At 39.6% G+C, this 23,580-nt stretch overlaps 1 protein-coding gene across 1 annotated transcript in view; it reads right to left on the bottom strand.

Annotated features, from left to right (window-relative positions):
- RAPGEF5 (Rap guanine nucleotide exchange factor 5) overlaps positions 1–23,580 on the bottom strand; it is a 155,566-nt gene that overhangs the window by 5,215 nt on the left and 126,771 nt on the right. The window contains exons 17-25 of the mRNA XM_021538260.2: positions 22,740–22,889; positions 20,077–20,174; positions 18,217–18,339; positions 16,847–17,025; positions 13,868–13,958; positions 11,198–11,248; positions 10,039–10,126; positions 6,807–6,871; positions 1,881–1,935 (exon numbers count right to left, since the gene is read on the bottom strand). Of these exons, the coding sequence (XP_021393935.2) occupies positions 1,881–1,935; positions 6,807–6,871; positions 10,039–10,126; positions 11,198–11,248; positions 13,868–13,958; positions 16,847–17,025; positions 18,217–18,339; positions 20,077–20,174; positions 22,740–22,889 (900 nt within the window). The remainder of the gene's footprint in view (positions 1–1,880; positions 1,936–6,806; positions 6,872–10,038; positions 10,127–11,197; positions 11,249–13,867; positions 13,959–16,846; positions 17,026–18,216; positions 18,340–20,076; positions 20,175–22,739; positions 22,890–23,580) is intronic.

The following is a 23,580-nucleotide window of genomic DNA, read 5'->3' as shown; positions in this document are numbered from 1 at the left end:
TGTTTGAATTTCTTCTTACAGTGAGATGCCTGCTGCTCTTAGGCCAATCTGGGAATTGATGCAGTAGAAAGATTCACATTCCTGAGAGCAAAATAAGCCCACTAGAAAATGAAACTGTCCATAAAGTCTCAATAAATATTCAGTGAATTCATTTCATGCCTAAACGAATTTTAGGGGAAAAAAAAGTGCCTACAGGGATGTCTGTATAAACTGCTTTTTAACTACTACCTTCACAATAAATCAAGTCTGTGCTAAAATGAAATAACAATTGCCTACTTCAAACTACCAGATTATATGTTAAATCTCAGGTATTAACCTTGGATTTATGCTGCAAGACTTACAAAATCACTTGGAAAAATAAAAAGGGCAAAAACGAGATGAAAGATATGCAGGGAAAGTGCAAAAACCCCTCACATCACTGAAAGGAAACAATGTTACTTTTCATAATGCCAAACATTTTAGTTTACAGAGGAGAGGTGTGGTTTGGATTAATCAATATTTCCTTCAGCATCTGAATTAAAAGAAGGCACATCTTGCTCCTTCCCCCCCACCCCTTCTTCTCTTACATATGTTTATATATATATATATATATATATATATATATATTTTTTTTTTTTTAGAAAAATTACTCAAGAGCCATAATACTGAGCAGCCTTTGTTTAAAGGTAATGCTGTGTATATATATATGGTAATCCTATGGAGGAAATGTTTAACAAAACTCTTAAAAGTACCTATTATTCCCCAAGGTAACGTATTTATAATTAAAATTATGATTGTTATTCTTTTTGTTGGAGTCAAGGCTGACAGCTGCTGAAAAGTCAATGGAAAAAAGTTATTATTCAACTCTATTTTCCCCAAGGCTGCAGCACAGGTCTGAACTTCTCTTTGAAAAAGAGGTTTTTGTGGCCTCAATAAATGACATGTTTAGTGGGTTTGGCTTAAAAACTAACTGCTTCCTAAAGTAATTCTTCTATCCCCTTCCTGTATTTAACATCTTTGCAGAGAATAAGAACACTGAGAAGGAGAAAAGCAAGGTTTCTCCTCTGTAAGCAGCAGAACACAGAGAGCTGAAGTTTTCTGGCATTGTCCCTTAGGGTTGGATTCTCTAGTGGCTAATAAGGCGGAAATAACAACAAAAAAATTTTTAAAAAAGCAAGCAAAAACAAGTCCTCTGTGCAGCTGAGGCACTCGCAATCCTTGCCTCCAGCATAGATCCTCCAGTGTCTAAAGCAGGCACAGCTATATTTGCAGCTTCCCCTAGAAGAGGAAACGACCCCCTCATTTCTCCCTACTCAACCATTTTCAGGAAACCCACAGGATCCTCATACCTTCAAGATTTCTACAGTTTTGTGAAATGTCCTTAGGAAGCCCAGATAAACAAACAATTGCTCTTGGTGAAGAGCTGAGTGAAAAGCTGCGGGGATGAGCACCATCTTTTAGCTGCTGGAAGCCAAGGCAGCTGTGAATTCCTTACCAAAACACTCAGACTGGCAGGAGACTGAGCTAACTCATTTATAGCTGGGAAAGGCAGAAACAGCAGCATACACCAGAGGCCTCCATTACTAAGTGTAGCTGGCACAGATCTTACACAAGGTTTTGAAGAAATGGCAATTTTTGCAGGAAAGTAATTTACTACAATTTGGAAGCTGTTCCTAGAAACATTTTGTAAACTAACGCTTCCTTCAACTGTGGTTTTTGCTGTGTTGATCTTTCAAAAATGATGCGTTCTCTTGCCCATTAGTTGAACAGTTTTTGACCACATTCTGTAGTAAATCTGAGCAATTGGAAAGAAAACGGGTGGGAAAAAAACCAAACCAAAAACTCAACAAACCCTCGAAGATGTACAAAGGCAAAATAAGTAGGAAATTTTGTCTACTCACCAAACTGGTTATTTCTGCAATGTCTCAATGACCGAACAGTATCTGCAATCATGTGCTGCAAAGACAAAATAATAATCAGTGCAAAGACCTGGGACAGATTCTGTCATTAGAAAAGCCTGGAAAATCTCCTTGTCCTACACTGAACAACAACAAGCAAATGTACTAAGGTAGAAAATGAAGACAGCAGGAGAAACTTTGCTCTTTATCTTAGTGATACCATTTGATGAAACAGGGTTAGTCTAATGTTGTGGTGCGTTTGGGTAAAATTCAACACCACAGTCTATATGTTTTATTGATATCACACAGATTAAATGAGAACAACTCCCTAAGAACCCATGGAAAGTGAAAAATAACCAAACAATTGCTCATTTTTCTTCCAGTGACTTTAATTAAACTGAAAGCCTATAGCAAGGAAGGCCCTGTGGACTGGGTGAGTGCTTTGGGGTTCAACCCCAGCTTTAGTGCATTATCTAAGGTACTGTGTAGCCTGCAGCCTCTCCTTCTGTCTCCACATTTGCATAATTGGACTGTAAGCCTCTCTGTGGCACAAACTACACCCCTAAGTGCACACTTGTGTAATGCCTCCCACACTCAGGCACCACTATCATGATGCCAGGCAGCTCTCTGCAGCCTAACCAGCACAAAACAAAAGAGCCCATAGCCCAGATGCTGCAGAGCAAGCACCCTGACATCTCCACACGTAGGTACCAAGTAAAGCTCTCCTGTAGGTATCCTTACAGAGATATTGGGTGTTCACTTCCATTAAGCGAAGGAAACAAAAGGTTTAAATTCAGTTTCTCATTCAGGCTCAGGTCATCAATTTATACAACAACTGGGATTATTCACTACAAATCAGTAGAGGGAGCTTATTTTCACTAGATACTACACATAAAGTTCTTAAGCCATTACTTTTAAAAAATTTTACTCTTTCTGAGGCAATTTCTCACCAAATCTAGTAAGTAAAAAAAGCAAACTGCAGCTAGCAGGAATGATCTGAAAGCTCATGAAAACAGCTGATGCTCATTTTATATCTCCCTCAAAAATTATTAGAGGTGGAAAGGATTAGCTGTCTCGAGCAGAGTATGTTTAAGACCAGAATGATACAGAAAAGCTCATCTCTCAACATCCTGGGAGTGGCTTACAAGGCTCCTCCACAGAAAAGCTTATCACGAGAGCACATTTAATGGAAACTTCATATTTCTTTCATCAGTAAATCAAAATAATTTTTCTTGTTACCCGCTGTGCTTCATTTGCCATGAAATTACACAATCTCTTGTGCTGATGTCCTTGCACTGATTAAAATGAAGTTCTAATGAGATGATCTAGATTTCACGACCAATAATGTGAGTACTGGCAGTACTAAAACTTCCACCAGTGCTGCTACTGTGATGTTTCCCAGCCAACACTCTCTGCATTTGGATTTTAGAAGTCAGAGAGCCATACATTATACACTGTAACTCTTTGCTGTCTCTCCTTTGCAGTCAGTCACTGTGAGGGTTCATCCCAAGACTGACTTCCCTAGGTGATGCTCTGGTAAGGTAAGAACCTCTTTGTGCAACATTTAAAGCAGAATTGCAAATCCTCTGGCTTTAGTATCCCAATTACTAATTGCTCTCTGGTTTCAATTCTCTGGGACCCAAAAGCAATGCAAAAAGTCAGCAAATGTATCTGCAAAGCAAATGCTATCTTCCCACTTCTTAAAGGAAGTGCTTGCATACTTGTTAGTCTGATAAGTAACACACATTTCTTGTGGCTTTTCAGCCTACCAACTACCCAGGATCATTAGTACTCCTTTCACTGAGGACAGCAGAGCCTCAGGCTTGGGGTTGTACAGATATTTGGGGATGTAGGTTAACCCACAGCTGCACGTACACAGTCCTCAAAGCTGAAGGCTCTAGGTAAGCAGGTGTTATTGGAAATGGAAATGGCCATTGACCTGTAATAGCGTTTGCTGGAGTGTGGCTAAGACATATCATTGCTAGGACATAGCTGAAGGCTGGAGAGAAAAAACTGAAGTAGCCACATTTTAGTGAAATAGCTAAGAAAATACCACAGAAATTCTTTGAGATGAGACCATGTAAGGCTGTATTTCCATTTATTCCTTCAGATTCAATTGAAAAAGTGGGTATGATACTAAATATTGCTCTAACACTATAATAGACTAGATTTTACCAAAAATGCAGTTAAATAAACCACTGCAACCCCTTCACCTTTGGTAAAGCTAGGTAAAATTCCTGAGACAAAAGATCACTTATTTTACTTCTCTTTGCAAATTTCTTTCTTTACATTTTGAATTAACTTTGTATCCACTGCTATAATTTCATGTCAAATCAAATCCAGTCATGGTAGGATTGCTGAGTTCTAAGAATATAAAAGAATCATGGATTGTATGGAGAAAGATCTTAAATAAAAGAAACTAATATAGTTGGGAAAAATAATGGTTCAGACTGACAAGTCCTCCTTCAGGTGAGATGTTTAATGCAGAAATGAAATATTTCCAAATAGCGATCCAAATGGAGACACAAGAAACCATCTTTGCTTTGAAATTCATAAGTGGAAATCCTAGTCATTTATGACAGTAAGTTCCTTCCCCAAAGCAGTAATCTGCTATGGTAGAATAATTCTTTTCTTCTTTTTCTGCAACAGCAAATTTGCAGGTGAGGTTCAGTGGCTTGATCCAAATCGAGCAGGAGTCAATGTCAATCCTAATTTTCCTCAGCAAAGGCCAGAAAGTGCTCAGCACTTCAGCGTTCAGCTCAGAACACCAAGGAGGACATTGCTATTCAGGACAAAGCCCTTATAATTAGAAAAGAAACAGGGACTGATGAATACGTGATCATGTGTAATGCATCTTGTGAGTTCATGGCCATTGACTAAATCCAACTGAGCCAGGGTAATACCAGTGTGCAGCCTGAGTTTCCACTACAGAGATATTTAAATCTCTCTTAAGCTCCCACTTCCTAAGCTTGCACTATTGCCTGCATTCATATGCACAGGGCTGCATGAGACAGCATGTTTCCGAGAGCTGTGATCTGAATGATAATTTGGAGGAAGTGTCAATCTGAACAACCCTCACCCCACAACCATCACCTCAGCCTCTCCCCCCTTGCCATTTAAAATGCCCATTATCCATTTGAATGGAAAAGGTGAGATCCTGGCTCACTGAAGTCAATTAGTAAAGCTCCCACTGTCTCTGGAGACACAATGGAGACAGAAGAAAGGGATTCTTACCCAGGAAGCCCAGCATGCATTAAGCATTTACACGATTACACAACAAACAAACAAATGAACACAGCCTGCTAAGACTGGACAAGACTTAGATCCTACATATTCACTAAATAAATATATGGGCCAGAGGAGGGATTTTAATAACAATTATGGTGCATCGAGGGCTAGTTTAATTTACATGTTAATTGGATGTACTTCCAAGATGCAATGAAGAAGAACATGCTAATGAGTTTTATGAAAACACCTAAAGGTCAAACAGTTAATGGACTTGGAACAAGAAAACCTTTCATTACATGCAAATCAGTATTCTTGCAAACTCTGCAACAAGAAAAGGTACAGAAATCAAATAGAAAACACAAAAAAAAAGGAGCTCAGGTTCAAAAGTCAGAGTCTACATCTGCTTGCAAGTTAAAAGACAACGTGTATTATGATAGATTGTGAAAATAAGTTCAACATCTGGTTCATTAATAACTCCACGATTGTGCATTCATTTCCAAACAATTGTATACACATGGAGAAAATAGTTGGGCACAATTCACCAACCACAGCCATGTGGAACAAGAGTTCCATGGCACACCTGGACAATGGACAATTGCAAAGAACATTTTGGTTTCTTGGTCAAATACTACAGGCCAACAAAAAACAAATATTCAAGCTTCTCTACTCCACCATAGACTTTGGCTTTTAGTGCCATAGAATCACAGAATAATTGGAAGGAATCCACACGGATCACTGAGTCCAGTTCCTGACCCTGCACAGCACCATCCCCGTGAATCACACCACATGCCTGAGAGCATTGTCCAAACTCTTCTTGAACTCTGTCAGGCTTAGTGCTGTGACCACTTCTGTGTGGGAACCCATCCCAGTGCCCAACCACCCAGTCACCCACTGGGTGAAGAACCTTTCCCTGATATCCAACCTAAACCTCTCCTGACACAACTTCAGGCTGTTCCCTCAAGTCCTGTCACTGGTCACCACAGAGAAGACATCAGAGCCTGCCCCTCCTCTTCCCCTCACAAGGAGGTTTTAGACTGCAATGAGCTCTTCTCTAGGTTGAACAAACCAAGTGACCTCATGAAAATGTTACCAAAGAAAACCCCCCAAACTGAACAAAACCAACCAAAAAGCAACAACAAAAACCAAACAAACCACCAAAAACCAACACAAATTAGGCAACTCAAACCTCTCTCAGTAATACCATGCCAGAGTAGATGTCATATGATGCCTAGAGTGAATGTGACCAAAAACACATCATCAAGTGCCCTTATGCATAAAAGCTACAATAGTGATATTTACAGTCAGTTTAATTCATATTTCAGGCATTATTTTCTTCCTTATTTAACATAGATCAAAAAGTTGACCTTTCATTTAAGATCACTAAAATTACAGTACTATTGCCAGGTGATAAACTAGAGAAATCTTTCCTTAAGTGAAAACCTAAATAAAACTTGAGAAAAAAAAAAAAAAAAAAAAAAAAAAAAAAGGAAACATAATTCAGAGAAGGCTAAAGCAGGAGAACTTTACTCATACAAGCAGCCCATGAGGTGGTGCAAAGCGACTGATCTCACTGAGTATAACTGAAGAGTGGACTGTGTAGCAGTGATGATGGTCGTTATTGGTTTAGCCATTTAACACAGAAGTAGAGGAGGAAGGAATGAGAAAAGAGAGAAGCAGAGGAAAAGGATAAAATTAGCTTACCAGCTTTTCAAAATTAACAAGGTTATCCAGAAACGTTTTATTTCCTTCATGGATGAATGTTACATCTGGAAAAAAAACCCAAAAACAATTATTATTAACAACCTCTTTGTTAATGTAAATAAATAATATTAGTAAACACCAACAAAAACTACATACAAACAAAAAAAACCCAGAAAAACAAGGGAAATATCCCATTACGGATTGACACAATATCTTTTAACAGTGAAATAAAAGCCTGGCCTAATGATGGCATGCAGAGATTATTAGATAACAACATTTACATTTACACATTGTTAAGGAGAGTATTTTTAAGTGGGGACAAGGATTTCTTATTAAACCTGATCTTCTGGGATACACAATATAGAAAAGATGGCTGGGAGCAGAGGAGGGCATCCAGAGGGGTGGCCCTGCATGGCCCAGGCTGGGACAGGTCTGTCCCTGAGCCCAGAGATACCAGATGCTGGAGCTGGCTCTGACACCCCTTCATCTCCCTGTGTGGGACAAAGGACAAAGTCCTCCCCAAAGACAAGGGCTACAGCCCTCTCTGGACAACCAGAGACACCAAAGTACAAAGCCTTGAAATAAGCATCATGTCTAGGGAAAAACATTTTTATGTAGTGCTGTTGAAGGGAATTTGCAAAGGTAACAAAAAGGTCAGAGGAAAAGGAAAAGGTCTATATTTGGCTCCAGGAAGAGAGCTGAACATAGTGTAATGAACTGGAGGGAGGGAATCTCAAGCAAAATAAATGTTGCCAAGTTAAGATTACAATTAAAATTGTAGCTCAAGGCCATTTTCTCTGTTTTTCTAATATGTATTAGGTCAGAAGTGAGACCTATCTTGAACATAAAGTACTAAGAATATGAATAGATTCCCTGTGGGAGTGCACTTCAACAGTGCACCCTCCAGGGTACAGAATGCACTGGCAGGAGCACCACAGCCATGGCCTCTTCAGCTCTCTCCTGCATGTGAGGGGACCCAAGAGATCCACGAGGAGAAAATACTGAAGGAGATGGCACTCTAATACCATTACTGCTGAAAAGTCACAGCTGCGTGTGCCCGTGGGAGAACAGCACACAGTAAATGGGACAAGTGTCCCTCTCAGCAGAGGGGTCAGCCTCCAGCCCAGCAGCCCACCTGTGTCCCTCAGCATTTCTCCTGTCCTCACCTCTAGGACTCCCTCTGATACCCACATGGACCCCATAGTTTTGGGGGATTTTAGGAGTGGAAACCTGCAGAGAAGCTTTGTCACACACCACTCCCCACCCATCTCTACCTTCACCCCCCCTGGAAACAGCCAACCTGATTTATTTCCTTGGGTTTCAATGGCTCACTCTGTGCCTGAGGGGCATTCTGTAATTGCTTGGAATTGAAATGCTAAACGGCTTCAAATGCTGCTGGAAACCCGGGGCTGGGACTCTCGTGGGGGTGATGGAGAGCTCCTGTGCCCCTAGGGTGGCTGGGCTGGGACAGGCAGGATGCCAGCATGGACGTGCAGAAAGCACAGCACATGCTGCCAAAACCTCCAGCACCTCTCCTGCCTCTGGGCTGCATCCTAAAAATCAGAGGGAAAGGAAGGAGCACGACCCTCTGCACCTCCTCTGCTGGGCTGCTTGGGGCGCCCAGGGAAAGGGACTCAGAAAGGACACGACTTCAGGACACAGGCAGTACTTGTGTCTCTATCAATGCAGTTAAAAACTGTCCATCACTTCTAATGAAAAACCTATACTGGAAGCACAAATTTCCACACAGCTTTTTAAGTCATTGACAGCAATGTGTGTATCTCTGAGGGCAGAAGGAACAGAAATTTGCTTTGCAGCCAACAACCAAGAGTCTAGATAAATTCAGTGGAGCAGAAAATTGCATCTGAACTAGGTTATAAGGGTATATCACAGTATTTTATTACACATTTGAAAAATCTGCCTGATTTTCAAAAGCTGTGTCTGTGCGCCGTGAGAGCTCTGCATTTAAATTTAATTAACTTTTAACAGGACACTCTGAAGTTATTTTTCATAATTTAAGATTTTTCATTTTTTTAATTGAAACTACTTTTGTTCCTACTGTGATGAAATACAGCAATTTGCTGAGTTATTAATGATTTCTATGTTACCCATTCCTATTTTTTCCTGTCTTGGAAATGACCTTAATACAAATATGCTTGATATGCAATAAATTCCATTGCACTGTGCAATACTTTGGGAATTACCAACCTTGGCAACATCTCCTTATGGACCACTTTATTGAAGGACGTTACTGCATTAATTTCAAAGTCTTCTTGCTATCTCCAACACAAGTTAAAGATACAAATGCTGTCTAGGTACATGTTCTTATACACCATATTGTAATGCAGTGCAAACAACATTGCTACAAGTGACTTATGTCTGCTGCCTTTGTTTACAGGAAGACATACTCCAGAACACGTTAATTTTGAAGCTTTGATAATTGTATCCATCTGAATTAATGCAAACTCCTTTGATGTGTGCAAAGAGGGGAAATGTGTCTGGTGGCTCCCAAACTATCACCAACTTTTCTGGAGAACTGCTTTCAAACATTTCACAGCAGCAGGTTGGAATAAACAGCCTAAAGAGAACACTTTCAGAATAGAGGAATAAACAAATGAATTTGCCATGTTCAAAGACCAGGCAATGAATAATTAATGACCCCAAGACAATAGAATATTTTAAATACTTGCCACTTTATTAGCTGCCCAGCTCACTGCATTAGCAAGTACATGTACTTTATTTTACGATGCTTTTTTAAAAAATTATTTTAGATAGTAAGATTTTATTTATCTCTTTCAGACCTATAAGAGACTTGGAAATCCCCTCCTCTAAGGACAGACAGACAGGGCAGGTTCTGCTTTCAGGTGGCACCAGGGCAGGCTCATCCCAGCAGAGCAGGGAGGCATCTCCCCCAGGCATCTCAGAGCAGCAGTGTGACCATGACCACTGGTTCAGGGCCCTGCAGGGTCACACTTCTCTGCTGAAGAGGATGTGGCCAAAGCAAAAGCACACAGCTCTATCAACACTTAACAGGACAGTATGCAGTTTTAAGACCTGTGTGAAAATTGGGATCTTCCCACTGTCTTAAAAGAAGTTGTTTATTAACCAGACCAAGTGCTATGTTGTCAATACCACTATATCTGTCAAATACACATCTTAAGAGCATCTGAAGGAAAAATCACCTTACGCTTATTTTAATTAACAGTGAAGAGCAGCCAAGATTTAACATTACCTTTCAGAAGTAAGGGCATGAAGGGGATTTTTGGAGATTTCATTTTCTTGAATGCATCTCTGTAAGCTTTGTGATTCAGAGAAGGATCCTACAAAACCATTTGAGTAATAGACAGAAAAATCAATAGGCTATAAAAAAGAGCAATTCTAAATCCATTACAGGCATATGATCTGAACATGGTTTAGATATAAAAGGTTTCTTTGGGATGCAAGGTAGCTAAAGGTTTTCTAAGCTAGCTGACATGCTAAACTGAACAGGAACATAAACAGTGAAAGGAACAAAAGCAATTATGTTCCTTTAGATGAAGCAGTGCTAAATTGAGAGGAAACTGCAGAATAGATTCACTTGGACTGCTCTATAATTTCCCCACAAATTTCTATTAGCAAAATCTCTTATTATACAGCACAAAACATATCCTGAATGTATTGCTGATCAACTTCTTTAAAAAAATCAAAACAAACATCACCAAACAGCAACAAAAAATCCCAACAAAAACTGCTTTAAGATCCATGGAGCACGCTGGAGACTTTCAAAGAAAATAAAGTAGTATGTTTCAGTGGCATTATGTAGGCAGTTCAAAAAGTCATCTCAATTTCCAAGGTAAACCAGCTCACACAGAATCTTTAAAAAACATCCATTTATAAAGAACCCCAAGTACAGAAGCATGACAGCTGGTAAAGGCTGTATCTCCTGTTCCCTGTGTCAGGCACTGATGTTACCATGCACCCACTTCCATGACAGCAAGAGGAAGCATTTGTTTATTCTGCTTTGATAATGCTGACAAAGATCCTCAAGCCTCAGATTTTGACATTTGTTTTTTTACAATTTGAGCTGGTCTTTTTTAATCCTGATCTGTAGCATATTGCTTCAGATAAAGGTTGATTAGCTACCAGGAAAAAAGAACAGCTCCCAGACTGATGCTGGTGAAACTACATTTGCCTCTCTCTGTCCTTCCTCCCTCTGTAAGGAGCAGAGCCTCTTTCCATTTCATGTTTGCAGACCACCTCAGAGCTCTGGAGAGCCACGTGGCCTTCAGCAAATCATGGATTTGACATGAAACGTCCAACCCCAGACAATAACAGGCCGACTCCAAATAAATAAGGAAGAAGGAATGCAGGTAAAGCTAGCAATGTTCTTCTGCTGTCAACACCATACTTACCGTCAAACTTTCAAGTTCAGTGAAAAGTTTCTTGAACTTCCCAGGAATTTTCTGAAGCGTGGAAAACAGAGAGGGAAAGAAAAAAAAAAAAGAGAATTTGATTTAGGCAGAAAAATGCTGAAGAATTTCTTTCCTCGAGACTGCTCTGGGTGAAGTGCTGAAAGCACCAACACACACACTTAACCCCGGCTCCTCAGCTCCCAGGGCTCTAATTACAGACCACGTTCAGTGCAGTGCCAGCAAGGAACTGGCCCTGCAGCCTCCTCTTGGGGACCTGCATCCTTCTTTTATGGAAACTGCTTGTCAGCAGCTGGTTTTACTTTCTTCCCCAGCTTCTATGACTAAACATCCATATCAAGCTAGACGCAGTAACACAGGCTGAGAATTCAGAAACTGATTATATCCATGTTAAATCATTTGTTGTAATCAATCTGCCCCAGGATAGGGGTTCTAGAAATTAACAGATGTCCCACTCAGTGCTGTTTTATACATGATGCCAGTGCTGATAACGTTAACACTGCCACATACTGGCGCCAAAGTGAGACATTTCCTTAATAAACTGATTCCTCTGTCTCTGGTATCTGCTCCTAGCCACAGAGAGGTGCATAAAACACTTTCTAATGGAGCCCAGGCACAAACTACTGTCTTGCCCCTCCTGTCAACACCCCAAGCATCCACTTTCTTTGTCTCTAAAATGCTTTAATGGATTCACATCACTATACTCAAAGCAATGGTTTGCAATTTAAATTTTCATGCTGGTATTTCAGACTTGAAGAATGCTGTGTGGACCTTAAAGCCTGCCTATTTTTTCCAGCTATAGTGGCTAGTCTAGTAAAAGAGATCCCCTCTTAGCACAAATCCGGTCTTGTCTTTGTCCTTAGAACCTGACAGCCAGTGACATCACCAAGAGAAAAGAGATTTAGAACAATTAGATTAAGTGGATGTGCACTATTAAAATGCTAAAATGATTGAACATGGAACTGCAATTGCATGTTTTTTTCTATCTTAAATCAGGGAAAGTGAGGCTCATTAAAACACGGGATACTGTAGGAAAAAAATGTAGAATATGCTTGAGAGCATACTACTTGTTTAAGAAATCAAGTGCAGAGCCAATATGATTTAGTCTAAAGGGCTGCTTAAATTCAGGTTGTTTCATTTACATGTGTAAGTAATTATAATTAATTTAAAAACATTGCTCTACTTTCTAGAAGTCACATTACTAATGCAAATAACCTTCTGCTTTTGAACCTTCCAGTGCAATAATGTTTTACAAAAAAAAAAAAAAAAAAGAAAGTATGTGACTTGATAAATATTTTACACACAGAAACGTGACATATTTACAGTGGTACATATGCAGATGCACTCTTTGTTCCGACAAGCAACATATTCTGCTCTTCCTGAGAGAAGTCCACCAGCAGCACATGATCTCCAGAGGCCTCAGCACAGAGCAGAGTCCTCTGTGTCTCTGTGCAGGAGAGATCTGTATCATTGCCTTTGAGACCACACTTTGTCTCTTCCACTCTGCTACCAAAGCCCAGAGAAATGGAATGAAAGCAGCTTAGGAAGAGGCCACAGCAAATGTTCCCCAGAGAGGTGTTTTAGAGAGATCAGAGGCAAGGGGTTTCTGTATCATCATCCTCAGGTATGTAGTTTCTCTAAAACTTTATATCTTATTTAAGTCAGCTCTTCCTTGCCTGAGTCCCTGTAAACAGTCACTGTCCTTGTTCCTCTGTGTGTCAAAGCCCCAGACGTACAAGTGATGTTTCCATATGCATGGCTTTCAGCAAAGGGGGGAGACTTTGCTCTGGACAGTGTCAGACAGGTTTGTAAGTCTCTAATGGCCCTTTGGTCCCAGCTGCTGGTGCTCGAGCATATCTCCAAGGCAGGAGATCACAGCCCTTCTCTGTCACTCTGTATTACAGATTGGTATTTCTGGAGTACTGCACACCTGTGGTGTTGATGGCGTGAAGGAGGGAGAAAGCTTCAACCCACCCTACTCAATTACTCCTTCCCCAGTATTTGGTTCATCAGGAGATACAACAGTAAACTTGCAGATACTGTAACTCAATATGGATGAGCTTTGGATGGGAACAAAAAATGCACAACATAAATACAGATCCCAGTGGGACCCTCCTTTAAATGCACTCATGCTCTATGTAGCAACCAGTAGCTTTTTAAGCAAATAAGCTCTGTTCTCCAGTATCTTCCTTATTCATGGCTCATTTCCTATCTTTGTTGTTAAAGATGAGCAGCTGCAAAAAAAAAACCCGATGAAAGACAACTAGAGAAGGTTTATTTCTACTTTGTTGTTTTGGCCTTTTAATTAAATTATTCCATAATAAGGTATTGCTTGTTTGGAGCCACCTTTGTAAGACTTTCCATTTTGACATCTACTTAAAATGCTAGAACAATTTATTTTGTTTTAAGGGGATAAGATCTCCATGCTTTGTTCTTATTTAAAACTCTGGAAGGACACATTAGGGTTTTTTTTTTTAATACCTGCGTATCTAAGGTTTCAGGTAACAAAGAATTTTCTTCACCAGCACTCCCTCCATGTTTGATTTGAGCATGAAAAAATAATAATCAAAAAGAAAAAAGTAATTCACCAGTACACAGCCTTTGTGCAAAACAGTTTTGACAGTGTGTGAAAGATATAAAGATGTGTCTTACCTCCCAGGTCTGAGACAGCCGGCTGACAGATGCAGTGTTGAGACCCATAACAATTGCAAAGAATGAATTCAGATTTCTTTGGGCTTTACAGCTGAGGAATAAAAATATGATTTTTTTGTACTCAGAATCAGTGATAAATGGAATGCACACGTATCCTAGGTTACTGAGTCTCATTTCAACCCTCAGCACTAACATACAATCATCTTCCACATAATGAACTCATTAAATGTCCCCTCATAACCACCTGCAGTCTAGGTGATGGGGTCTCTAAGAAGTTTTTTAGAAAACGTTCTACTGTCTCATCAACCCTGTTGTTGGCAGGTTAATTTTTTCCCTTTGCTGTCAAAAGTAATTTTCCCTTTTCAATGTTCAAGTTACTCCCAGCTGTCCTTTACCACACAGAATAATTCCTTGACCTCTATTCTGTTGTATAATAAATATTTTCATCCTCTTTTTCATCTTTTCTATATATTGTACGACATAGGTTACTTCAATTTCTCTTTGTAGCTGAGGCCTGCAATTTGCTTTTCCATACTGTTATTATTTTTCATTGAATTCTTTGTAATTTATTTTAACTCATATTTAACTCTTATTTCCTTCACTACTTTCTCATGTAGTGAGACAGTGGGGAGGGAAGAAGAAATATAATTACTGTTCTATGTTCTTATGCAAGCATAAAACAAACAGCAAATTATTTATTTGGAACAACATCACATTTTGTCCTTTCTTTTAATTTGTCATCTATTATCACCCAAGGACCTCTGTCACAGTGCTGTTCTTTACAATCATGCATTTATTTCTTCAGCTCAGTATTAGTATTCTGTAGCTGAATTACTTGGCATCTATCTAAATTAAATCTTATCCTACTGTTGTTTGCACATGCCACTAGACTCCTTAGATAATTTTTTTTCCTATCTATCCTCCAATGCATTGGCAATCCCTCATCATTTTTGTTGTCTGTAAATCTGGCTAGTGTTCAATTTACATATGCCTATAAATCAGTTGCAGCTTTCCAGTACAGGTTCCAATGGAATTTGCTCGATACCTCTATTTTTTGACATTTTACTGTATACAATCAGTATATATACAATTTTACTGTATACAATTAGACGATTTCTAATCCATCTTCTAATTCATTAGGAAACTTGAAATCCTGAAATACTGAGTCATTTTAAAACAAAAATATTGCCCTGTCTTTTACAGATTTTTGCAGACCATACAAATACATGGGTGCATTTGTGTGCCAGAGTGTGAATCCTCTTTTAAGGCAATTTAAAGTATGAATGAATCCACTGGGTTCACTGGGATTTATCATCAGGGAAAAGTACATGCCAAGGCCTTAGCCTGGAAAATGGCCAGAACTTGTTACAAGTTTTATAAAGCCTGCCTTTATCACTGTGTACTATCTTGAGACTGGGTATTTCTCATTTCACTTCAGCTGTCTTCAAGTTAATCCTAACTTTGTTGCTTAGATTCTTTTTATCATTAAAGCCAGGCAGCTCCCAAAGGAAGGTGCCCAGTGCAGCCTGCAGAAGTGGTCTGTTGGGTGAGCCCACTCCTCACAGCAAGCTGTGGAGAGAAGGGATGTCTCTCACAGCCAGCCTCTGCTTGCCTGGGGAGCCAAAAGGCTGCTGTTGTAATCTGTTTCTTCTAACCTTACATTGACTTGTCTCTTTAGCTCCCCAGGATGTTTTTTTCTAATAACATACCAATTAATTTTGTTTATTGAACCACTTGTCTTCTCTTTTAGACTACACATCAACAGAAGCTTATGGATTTGTTTTTCAAAAACTCTGTCTCCCTTTTTTGTATTGACACACTTGCATAAAATGTGTTCCTCAACACCAAAGCACACAGATGATGAACATGAAATCTGAGTCCTGGTGGCTTCCTGACCAGACAGATTCCTGGCTGAATCTGTGAGCAGAAAACAGGGAGCAGCAGAGCTGTTCATAGTTCCCTACCTCTCTGCCTAAGTCATAAACAAAACAGGAGGGCTGCTTGGTTTGTCTCATGATGTGTTTAGCACACCACCCTTCCACCCTAATTGTTCTTCTCTCATCAACTCTTCCAGAACCGATGAGATACAGTGGTTGTTCATTTAGAAAGCAGCTTTTATGATGAAAATAAAAATGTCATGAAAGCTACACACTCTCTTATTTAATCACCGACATTCTCCAGTAATGGATGCTTCTGCAATACACGGGGAAAGCCTATCTACTGTTTACTGACAGCTGTATTTAGTCTCCATAACTTTGGCTTTTCACTTAACAGAATGGGATCAATGAAAATAGAGCAAAACTTTAGTCTGGTAACGAATATATTCTTATTCATGTAGGACTGACAGAAAACGTTTCTGGGATGCAAATTAATGCGGCAATGGTGCACAAGGCACATGGAACTAAACATTTTTTGGTCATTGATATGGCAGAAAATGAACATATTACTGGATACCACACAACTTGCAAACTAAATTGGATCACATTTATGAGTTACACTAGATTAGATTAGAAGAATTAATTTCTCTAAAGGCACTGCTTCAGCAAAGAACAGTCCTTTGTATGTAAGTGCCTTGCAAATTAAATCAGCCCAGCCGATGAAGGGAACAATTTATACATTTTCCACAAACATGCATATTCAAATATTGCAGAAGACCAACAAGTGGAGAGAGAGGTGAGGAGCATGACTGCACATATTTAAATTGCTCCATTTCCTTGGTTACTAAGAGAAAGAGTGATTACAGAGAAATCTCTGTGTATAGTATATATTTGTATTCTGTTGCAAGAAATAGAATAAATGCCAGTAATGTTTTGACCAGGCTCTGCTGTTTTTATCTATGGACTGTTTTATTTAGGTACACTTACTACACTATCAAAGCACAGGATAACAAATTCATTTTCTTTCCTTGCTTCTCTACATATTTCTTGCCAAACAAACCATGTGAATTCAAGGATTTCTGTTGTAATGCCAGCAACTTACTGGGCAGCAATCTTGATGAACTTTTTCACTAGCTGCACACGTTTGCAGAGCTGGCTACAGAGGAGTATCTCGGTGGCAACCCAAAGCTGGACCTCATTGCATCTCTGAAGCAGAAGACTGAGATTTTCAGTATTTTCAGCACTTCCCTGTCTGCTGAACGTGAAGTATATCAGCTCTTGCTGGAAGACATTGACAACACCATTACGGATATAAAAACAATTTAAATATAAATGAACTGTAAATTATTTAAAACTATGTTTTTGAAATAAGGTCTGGTCACAAATGGTTATTTTTTCATTATCCATGAGCCAATCACAATTGGTTCAGGTTAAGCTTAGCAAAATCCAGAGACTTATTACAGAAGGCAGGTGGACTGGAAATCCTGCAAGATATGGTCTTCTTATTAGAATTCCCAAGGTTCCATTTCTGGCTATAGCCAGGTATGAGACATAAACAATCTATTTCTGCATTTTATCACTTCTGTTCCAGTATGAAAAATCAATCATATCAAACTACTGCAGAATCTGAAAAATTTCTATTCAAATTTGTTTCTGTATTAGCCAATTTTTAACCAATAGACATATGGGTCTTGATTTCTGTTAAAAAAAATCCCAAATGTGGCCAGTTTCAAATGTAAAGTGTCTAAACTGAATAAAACAACCAAAAATGAAAGAAAATGAAAGTATCTGGTGAAAAGCAAGGTAATTTTGCATTCATTTTCTCAAAAAGCCAAGATACTTTTCAGTAAATGGTATTTTCAAGAGAGCTTTTCTACTGTTATCTGTGTGTTTTACTGAGCAACCCAAACCAGAATCTATCAAAGTCATTGAAACAACCCAATGGGCCCTGAAGTGCACCATTATCTCATTTAATAAAGCCTGACCAGTACTTTTTATCTCACTGAAGCCTAACAAGAACAGTAATGTGACCATCTAAATTGCTGAAGCTGTGAATTTTTTAGTGGCTAAAGTGATATGAAAGACAACTGTTTCTGGAATCCCATATTTACTGGGATGCTATCAAGTGCATAGGACATTTTGCATATGTAATACATTCGCAGAGAGGGTTTTTAGAATACAATCATGGTCTTTTACTCTTTTGAGGCTAATCTCAATAAACACATCAGGTATACAGGGAACATATGAGATGCCTGAACAAAGGAAAGTTACAGACCTCTGACAATTCTTTTCAGTCTCAAAGATTTATCGCAAGATAACTCTTGGACCTGTGACCACTACTGGGGAGCTGCCAAATCATGTTGTTATGCAAGTGAAGCAAGCACCCAGGAATACCAACGCTCCAAAATGCATCACGATGATGCAATGCTGCATGACAGTAATATACCTGGAAGTGGATGTGGTGCTTCTTACCTCGTGAATTGCATTGAAAAGGCTCCAGTCAAAGTTTGTTAGCTCTAAGGCAAGATCCCAGGTGTTAATTCCCAGAATCCTCACAGATCTCTGCTGCAATTCTTCATTTTCAGAAAATGGGCTCTAAATGAATAGACGAGCAAAACAATTCCTCAAGAAATGCCAAAGGTTTTGCAATGAAACAGTTACTGGACTAAGGTACCAAACAGAGCTGAGTGGGTAATCTTCTCTAAGTGCACTCTGAGGGCTTTTTTCCCCACTAATCAAAATGAAGGAGCTATAACCTATTTAATAAATCACTTGAAATGGGAAATGGGTCAATAGGATCAATGATTTGCTTTGGAGAGTAAAGCCTTCTCCCTTTTTCCTTCTCTCTCCCTCTCCCAACCTGGAATATAAAACACTGGCCAAGCAGACAGCATAAGGAAAATAAAATCCCTCAAACTATCAGAAAATAAAATCTAAATTAATACATCAGTAAATTTTCTGATATAAAACAATCATTCTGAAAACACATTGGATTAAGAATAAATACACATAACTTGATCTTCAGTCCACTTTTACAAATAACATAAATCCATATATTTTATGATTAATCTACCCCAAATGTAATCAACGAAGAGTAAAACGCTGTGGGTTCTGATTCATAGAAGTTATTTAGTATATTGCTGCGGAGTGTGGTGGTACTGCTGGTATTCAGAGTCATTTGACATTTCCATTATTAGCTGGGATTTTCAAAGTTTTGCACTTCTTTTGGCTTTTTTAACCTCATCGGTCTGAAACTTGGCGCATGAACCATCTGCCAAGATGAAAGATTATTCTTACCAGTTAAACCATTACTTTGATGCTATATTTCAGACAGTTACAGCAAGTTTTGCAATTTTTATTATGTAACTAATGAAACTAGGTTGGCTGTCACCTGTCTACACTGGAAACCTTCCCTTAATATTCACATTTTTAGAAATGGCTGGAACGCCAGAGATAATGGGGATGACAGATTACAATCATGGCATGTCAGCTCTTCAGGGCACATTGATCCAACAAAATGCAAATAGACGTTTCTCATCCTGAGGATGGATGCACAGATCCTAGAGGTACTGACAACATGTAGAAGTCAGCTGCAATGCAACCCCTACTCTTTCCTGGAAACATCTGCATAATTAGGAGAAAACTACTGGAACACCAAAGTGCCTGAGTGTGCCTGCCTCACTGAGGTTTTGGGAAAGTGTGGAGGGAAGGAGGCTGCAATCCTGGTTTCTGGAGACAGAGGGAAGGATGAGAGAGATCTGCTGCCTCTCGATGCACTGACCTTCCCAGCGCCAGCGAGAGGATGGAGAGACAGACAGGCAGAAGGAAAGGAGGAAGACACACCCCCAGTGGTACACACCAGCTGGCCTCAACACAGGGGTAACACTGATGGGTCTTCTGGACATCTATTTCAACATGGAAATTCCAGGGAATTCATCCATCACTTTGTATGGTTATGCACCAGCCAAAATGCTACCGAGTCACAAGGCAGGGCAGGGAGGAAAGAGTCACAAGAGCCCTGAATAATCCTTATCCCATCCATTCTGGTACAAACACAAGTCAGCTTTTCCAGGCTGAAGTAGATTGCAAGATTTAAACTGCAGAGAAGCTTTGGTTTATTTAAAACTGACGAACAAATTCCATTACTGTTCAGTCAAATAACTGCTGTTAATGAAAGATTTTTTTTCTTTTAAGGAATAGAGCAGCTCAGTAAGCTTTATTAAGGAAGCAAAAAAAAAATCTGCATTGGAAAAGCCCTCTGAGAGGAATACTAAGATTTTGATTTGGAGTCAGACAAACAAAAAATGGGAAATATACAATACCAATCCTTACCAAAGAATCAGTCAGATCTTTTCGGTATACAAACATACGACTGGATGACTCCAAAGATTTTGAGATAGCCAAATCATTTGGTTGTAGCTCATGTTTTTCTGTAAAAACAGAAAAAAACCAGAAGTTTCAGAACAGGAGTATAAGCTGTATATGAGAAATAAAGGCACAATTGTATTTGTGAAGCCACATCAACTTCTTAGAAGGTAACTAAGCATCAAATTCAGTCTCCATGGGGACCAATCATCTCCACCCTGCTCAGGCAAGATAAAGACAAGATATCTCTGATGGACTAGAGCACAAAAGTTTCCTGCTTCTGCTTTCAAACTGCACTTCACATAGAACAGAAAGAAACCCTGAAATATTCTGGTCTAGCCTCCTCTGCCTTACAGAACACTTAATTTCAACCCAGTATATCTAGTATAAATGTAGTGAATTTTGTTAGAGCAGAGTGTCTCAGCCTCCAGAGACTGAGCTGTTGTGTGTCACTGGAGACAAAACCAGGGGTGAAGATTAAATCAGTAGCCACAGCCACTGAACAGGAAAAGAAGTTTAAAGGATCCCATCACCATGAAATTCACCCCACAGAGCAGTAACACAGTATTTATGGTAATTCTTCTAGACTTAGAGCAAACTTAAGAAATATCTGAGTAAATGAGCAGGACACTGGTAGCAAAGGACTGTTTTTCCTTCAGTCCAGAGTACTGGTTCAGCTCTGCAGAATCTTGAATGAACTAGAGAAAGGTGGGGACAAAAATAAAGCAAAACTCCAAACACAGCTTAAAAACTGCCCTGCAAGAACTGTCACTTCTTGTGGGCTCCAAGTAATCCTCTGGAGACCTGATACATAGTAGACCCAAAACTGCCAATAACACTGACAGCTACCCTGTACTCTGCATTGCTCATGAGGAGTAGGACCAGGAGGAGCCTGAGAACCAAACATAATTTCAGACAGTTTTCCCTTTTATCCATGCTCACTTATCTATTGATACACAGATACATTATTTAAAACTGAACTAAAATTATGTTTTTTCAAGGTCATTTTGAATAAAGAGCTTGCTTATCCATTATTGGAATACAATAAAAACAGGTTCTCTAATGCTCATACTGGTGCCCTCCAAGTGGATTAAAGACAAGAGTTTTAAGTCACAAAAATAGCAAAAACACAAAGCAGAAAAAAAAGCATAGCTGTTTGGTGTTTATTACTTGCAGTACAGGATGCATAAGAAAAAAGCTATTGAGATTGTTGTATTTCAAATTAACTCAGGCAATGTAACTAAATAGCATTTTAGGGATTATAAAGGTCATGTACAAAAGGCTTTCCTACTATACCTGCATTTTATTTACTATTTCTCATTGAACAACCGAGTGACAACCACACTTCCATTTTGTGGCTTTATTGGGAACCAATATAGTATATTTCATTATTTATGAATGCTTGGTTTTCTTTAGCTAAACAGGCAGTTAGAACCAGATTTATTGCTATCAGAGCAAAACTTGACCTGCTCTTGAACAGGAGAGAAAGATCTGAAAAACAACAGCAGCAGAGTGATTTTGCAGTGCTGTAAAATGCACTGGAGGTCAGTTTGGGCACACACAGGGGTAAAAAGAGTATGCCTGAAGATGATGTAGCCTGGATGGCCAGGACACCCATGTGTAATTCTCCTAATGGCTGCTCTGTGCCCAGGCTCTCAACAACCAGAGCAGGGCACCATCTCCGTGACACCCACACCAGTGCACTCAAAACCACGTTTATTAAATTGAGCTTAGCGTGGAGGAAAAAAGATGTGACCCTCCAGGTCTGAATCAAAGATATAAACAGAACAAACCACCACTTGTTTGTATTTAATTTAACTAGACTGACAAAGAAGTAGCAATGAGTGCTGTAACTTAAGACTGATCCTTTGTCTTAGGGGGTCAACACCAACTAATGCTATCTGAGAATATTGCCAAGATAGTCCACACTCTTAGTCCTTTTGTAGATACAGCTTCACGGTTCTATGCACCTACTTAAATTGCTTCCAAAAAACACCACAACGATCAAAACAATCTGACCAAGGAGCTTGAGATCTGCCAAAGACCAAAGATCATCTTGGGACTTCGGCTGGTCCCTAGTAACACTCCACGATCACTCTAGTCTTTCTTAAAAAAGAAAAGAAGCCGTTCTATTTAATGACTAACACTAAAACAATAGGAAAAATATGTCAGTTGCTGCTTACAAAATACTGCTGACATTGCTCCTAGTATCTCAATTGTGCAAATACATCTTCCTCCTTTCAGCTCAAGAATATTTGTTACCTATGCCATAAATGAGGAAACAGCTATGCATATTTTATTTGCTATTCCCGTCTCTATTTTCAAGGCAAACCACGCCTCATTGCCTTCAAAATTAATTTAAATTCTAAAATAGGAGATTCATCTGTGAAAAAGAAATAAAACCTTGCAATACTGCTGGAGACTGAGAGTTCTTTACACTCCCTTCCCAGCCAGGAGATGCTACATCCCACAGTACCCAAGAAAGAGCTGTTGCCATGGAAACAAGTCTCTGGGAAGCAGCTCCTCATTGTTCCCCTGGTCATCCAGCTGTGGGCCCACAGAGGAACAGCTGTATCCTTGCATCAGAAAATGCCAGCCCTCCTTTACCTGATGTACTAAAAGTTACTTACCACCAGAGAATGACACTGTCACCAGTGCCAGCTCCTCCTCTGGGTACTGGATCTTTTCAGCCACAATCTTCAGAATCTCCTGAGCTGAAGTCGACACTTGAGCTTTCACACTGACATAGGAGTGCTCCGTTATATACACACGGCAGAAAACTGCACAAAGGAACAAAGATATGCTCAGCTGTGGGCAGAGATACCTGAACAGAGCAAAGAACAAACTTGCAGACCCCACCACAGCAATGCCTCAGCTGCCTGGCTGCTGCAGGAAGGGCAGTCACTGTGCCCTGACACAAAGGACATGAAACTAAGCATAAATATCACCGTTTTTCCCCTCCCCACCTCCTGTCCCTGGGAAATGAGAGAGGCAAGCAAATGGAAACAGACTCCCACAGCAATATCTATTTAAGACTTCCTACCCTGAGGATTTGTCACAGACACCTTCCTTCACAGCCTATCTTTTCTGAAACTCAGCTGTTGCCATCTTTTCTCCCTTCATTTTAGGTTCAGAAAAATCACTGCCCTTTCGGTATACTTAATGTCTGCTGCAGAAGTTATTTTGGACCTCCATTTCTACCTGGAACAGGAAAATTTGCAGGAACAGTGCTCCCAGGTTTTCAGCCACTCCTGATAGCTTACCTATCTAGACATCTAAACTACTTGCATTGCCAGAGTATTTCAGCACCAGCAGAGACTGCCCAAACTGCCACACAATCAGTTCTGACAACTCATTTCCTGAATCACAAGCAGCACATATAAATGGAACTGGTTTGGAGAAACTCCCCAGGCTCACTACTTCCACTGACGTCCATGAGTTGGTTCAGCTCTGGGAATGCTGCGGTCAGCT

The sequence above is a fragment of the Lonchura striata genome, chromosome 1 (genome assembly GCF_046129695.1).
Source record: "Lonchura striata isolate bLonStr1 chromosome 1, bLonStr1.mat, whole genome shotgun sequence".
Classification (NCBI taxonomy): Eukaryota; Metazoa; Chordata; class Aves; order Passeriformes; family Estrildidae; genus Lonchura; species Lonchura striata.
The sequence above is the reverse complement of the archived record's forward strand: the minus strand, read 5'-3'. Positions and strand labels throughout refer to the sequence as shown.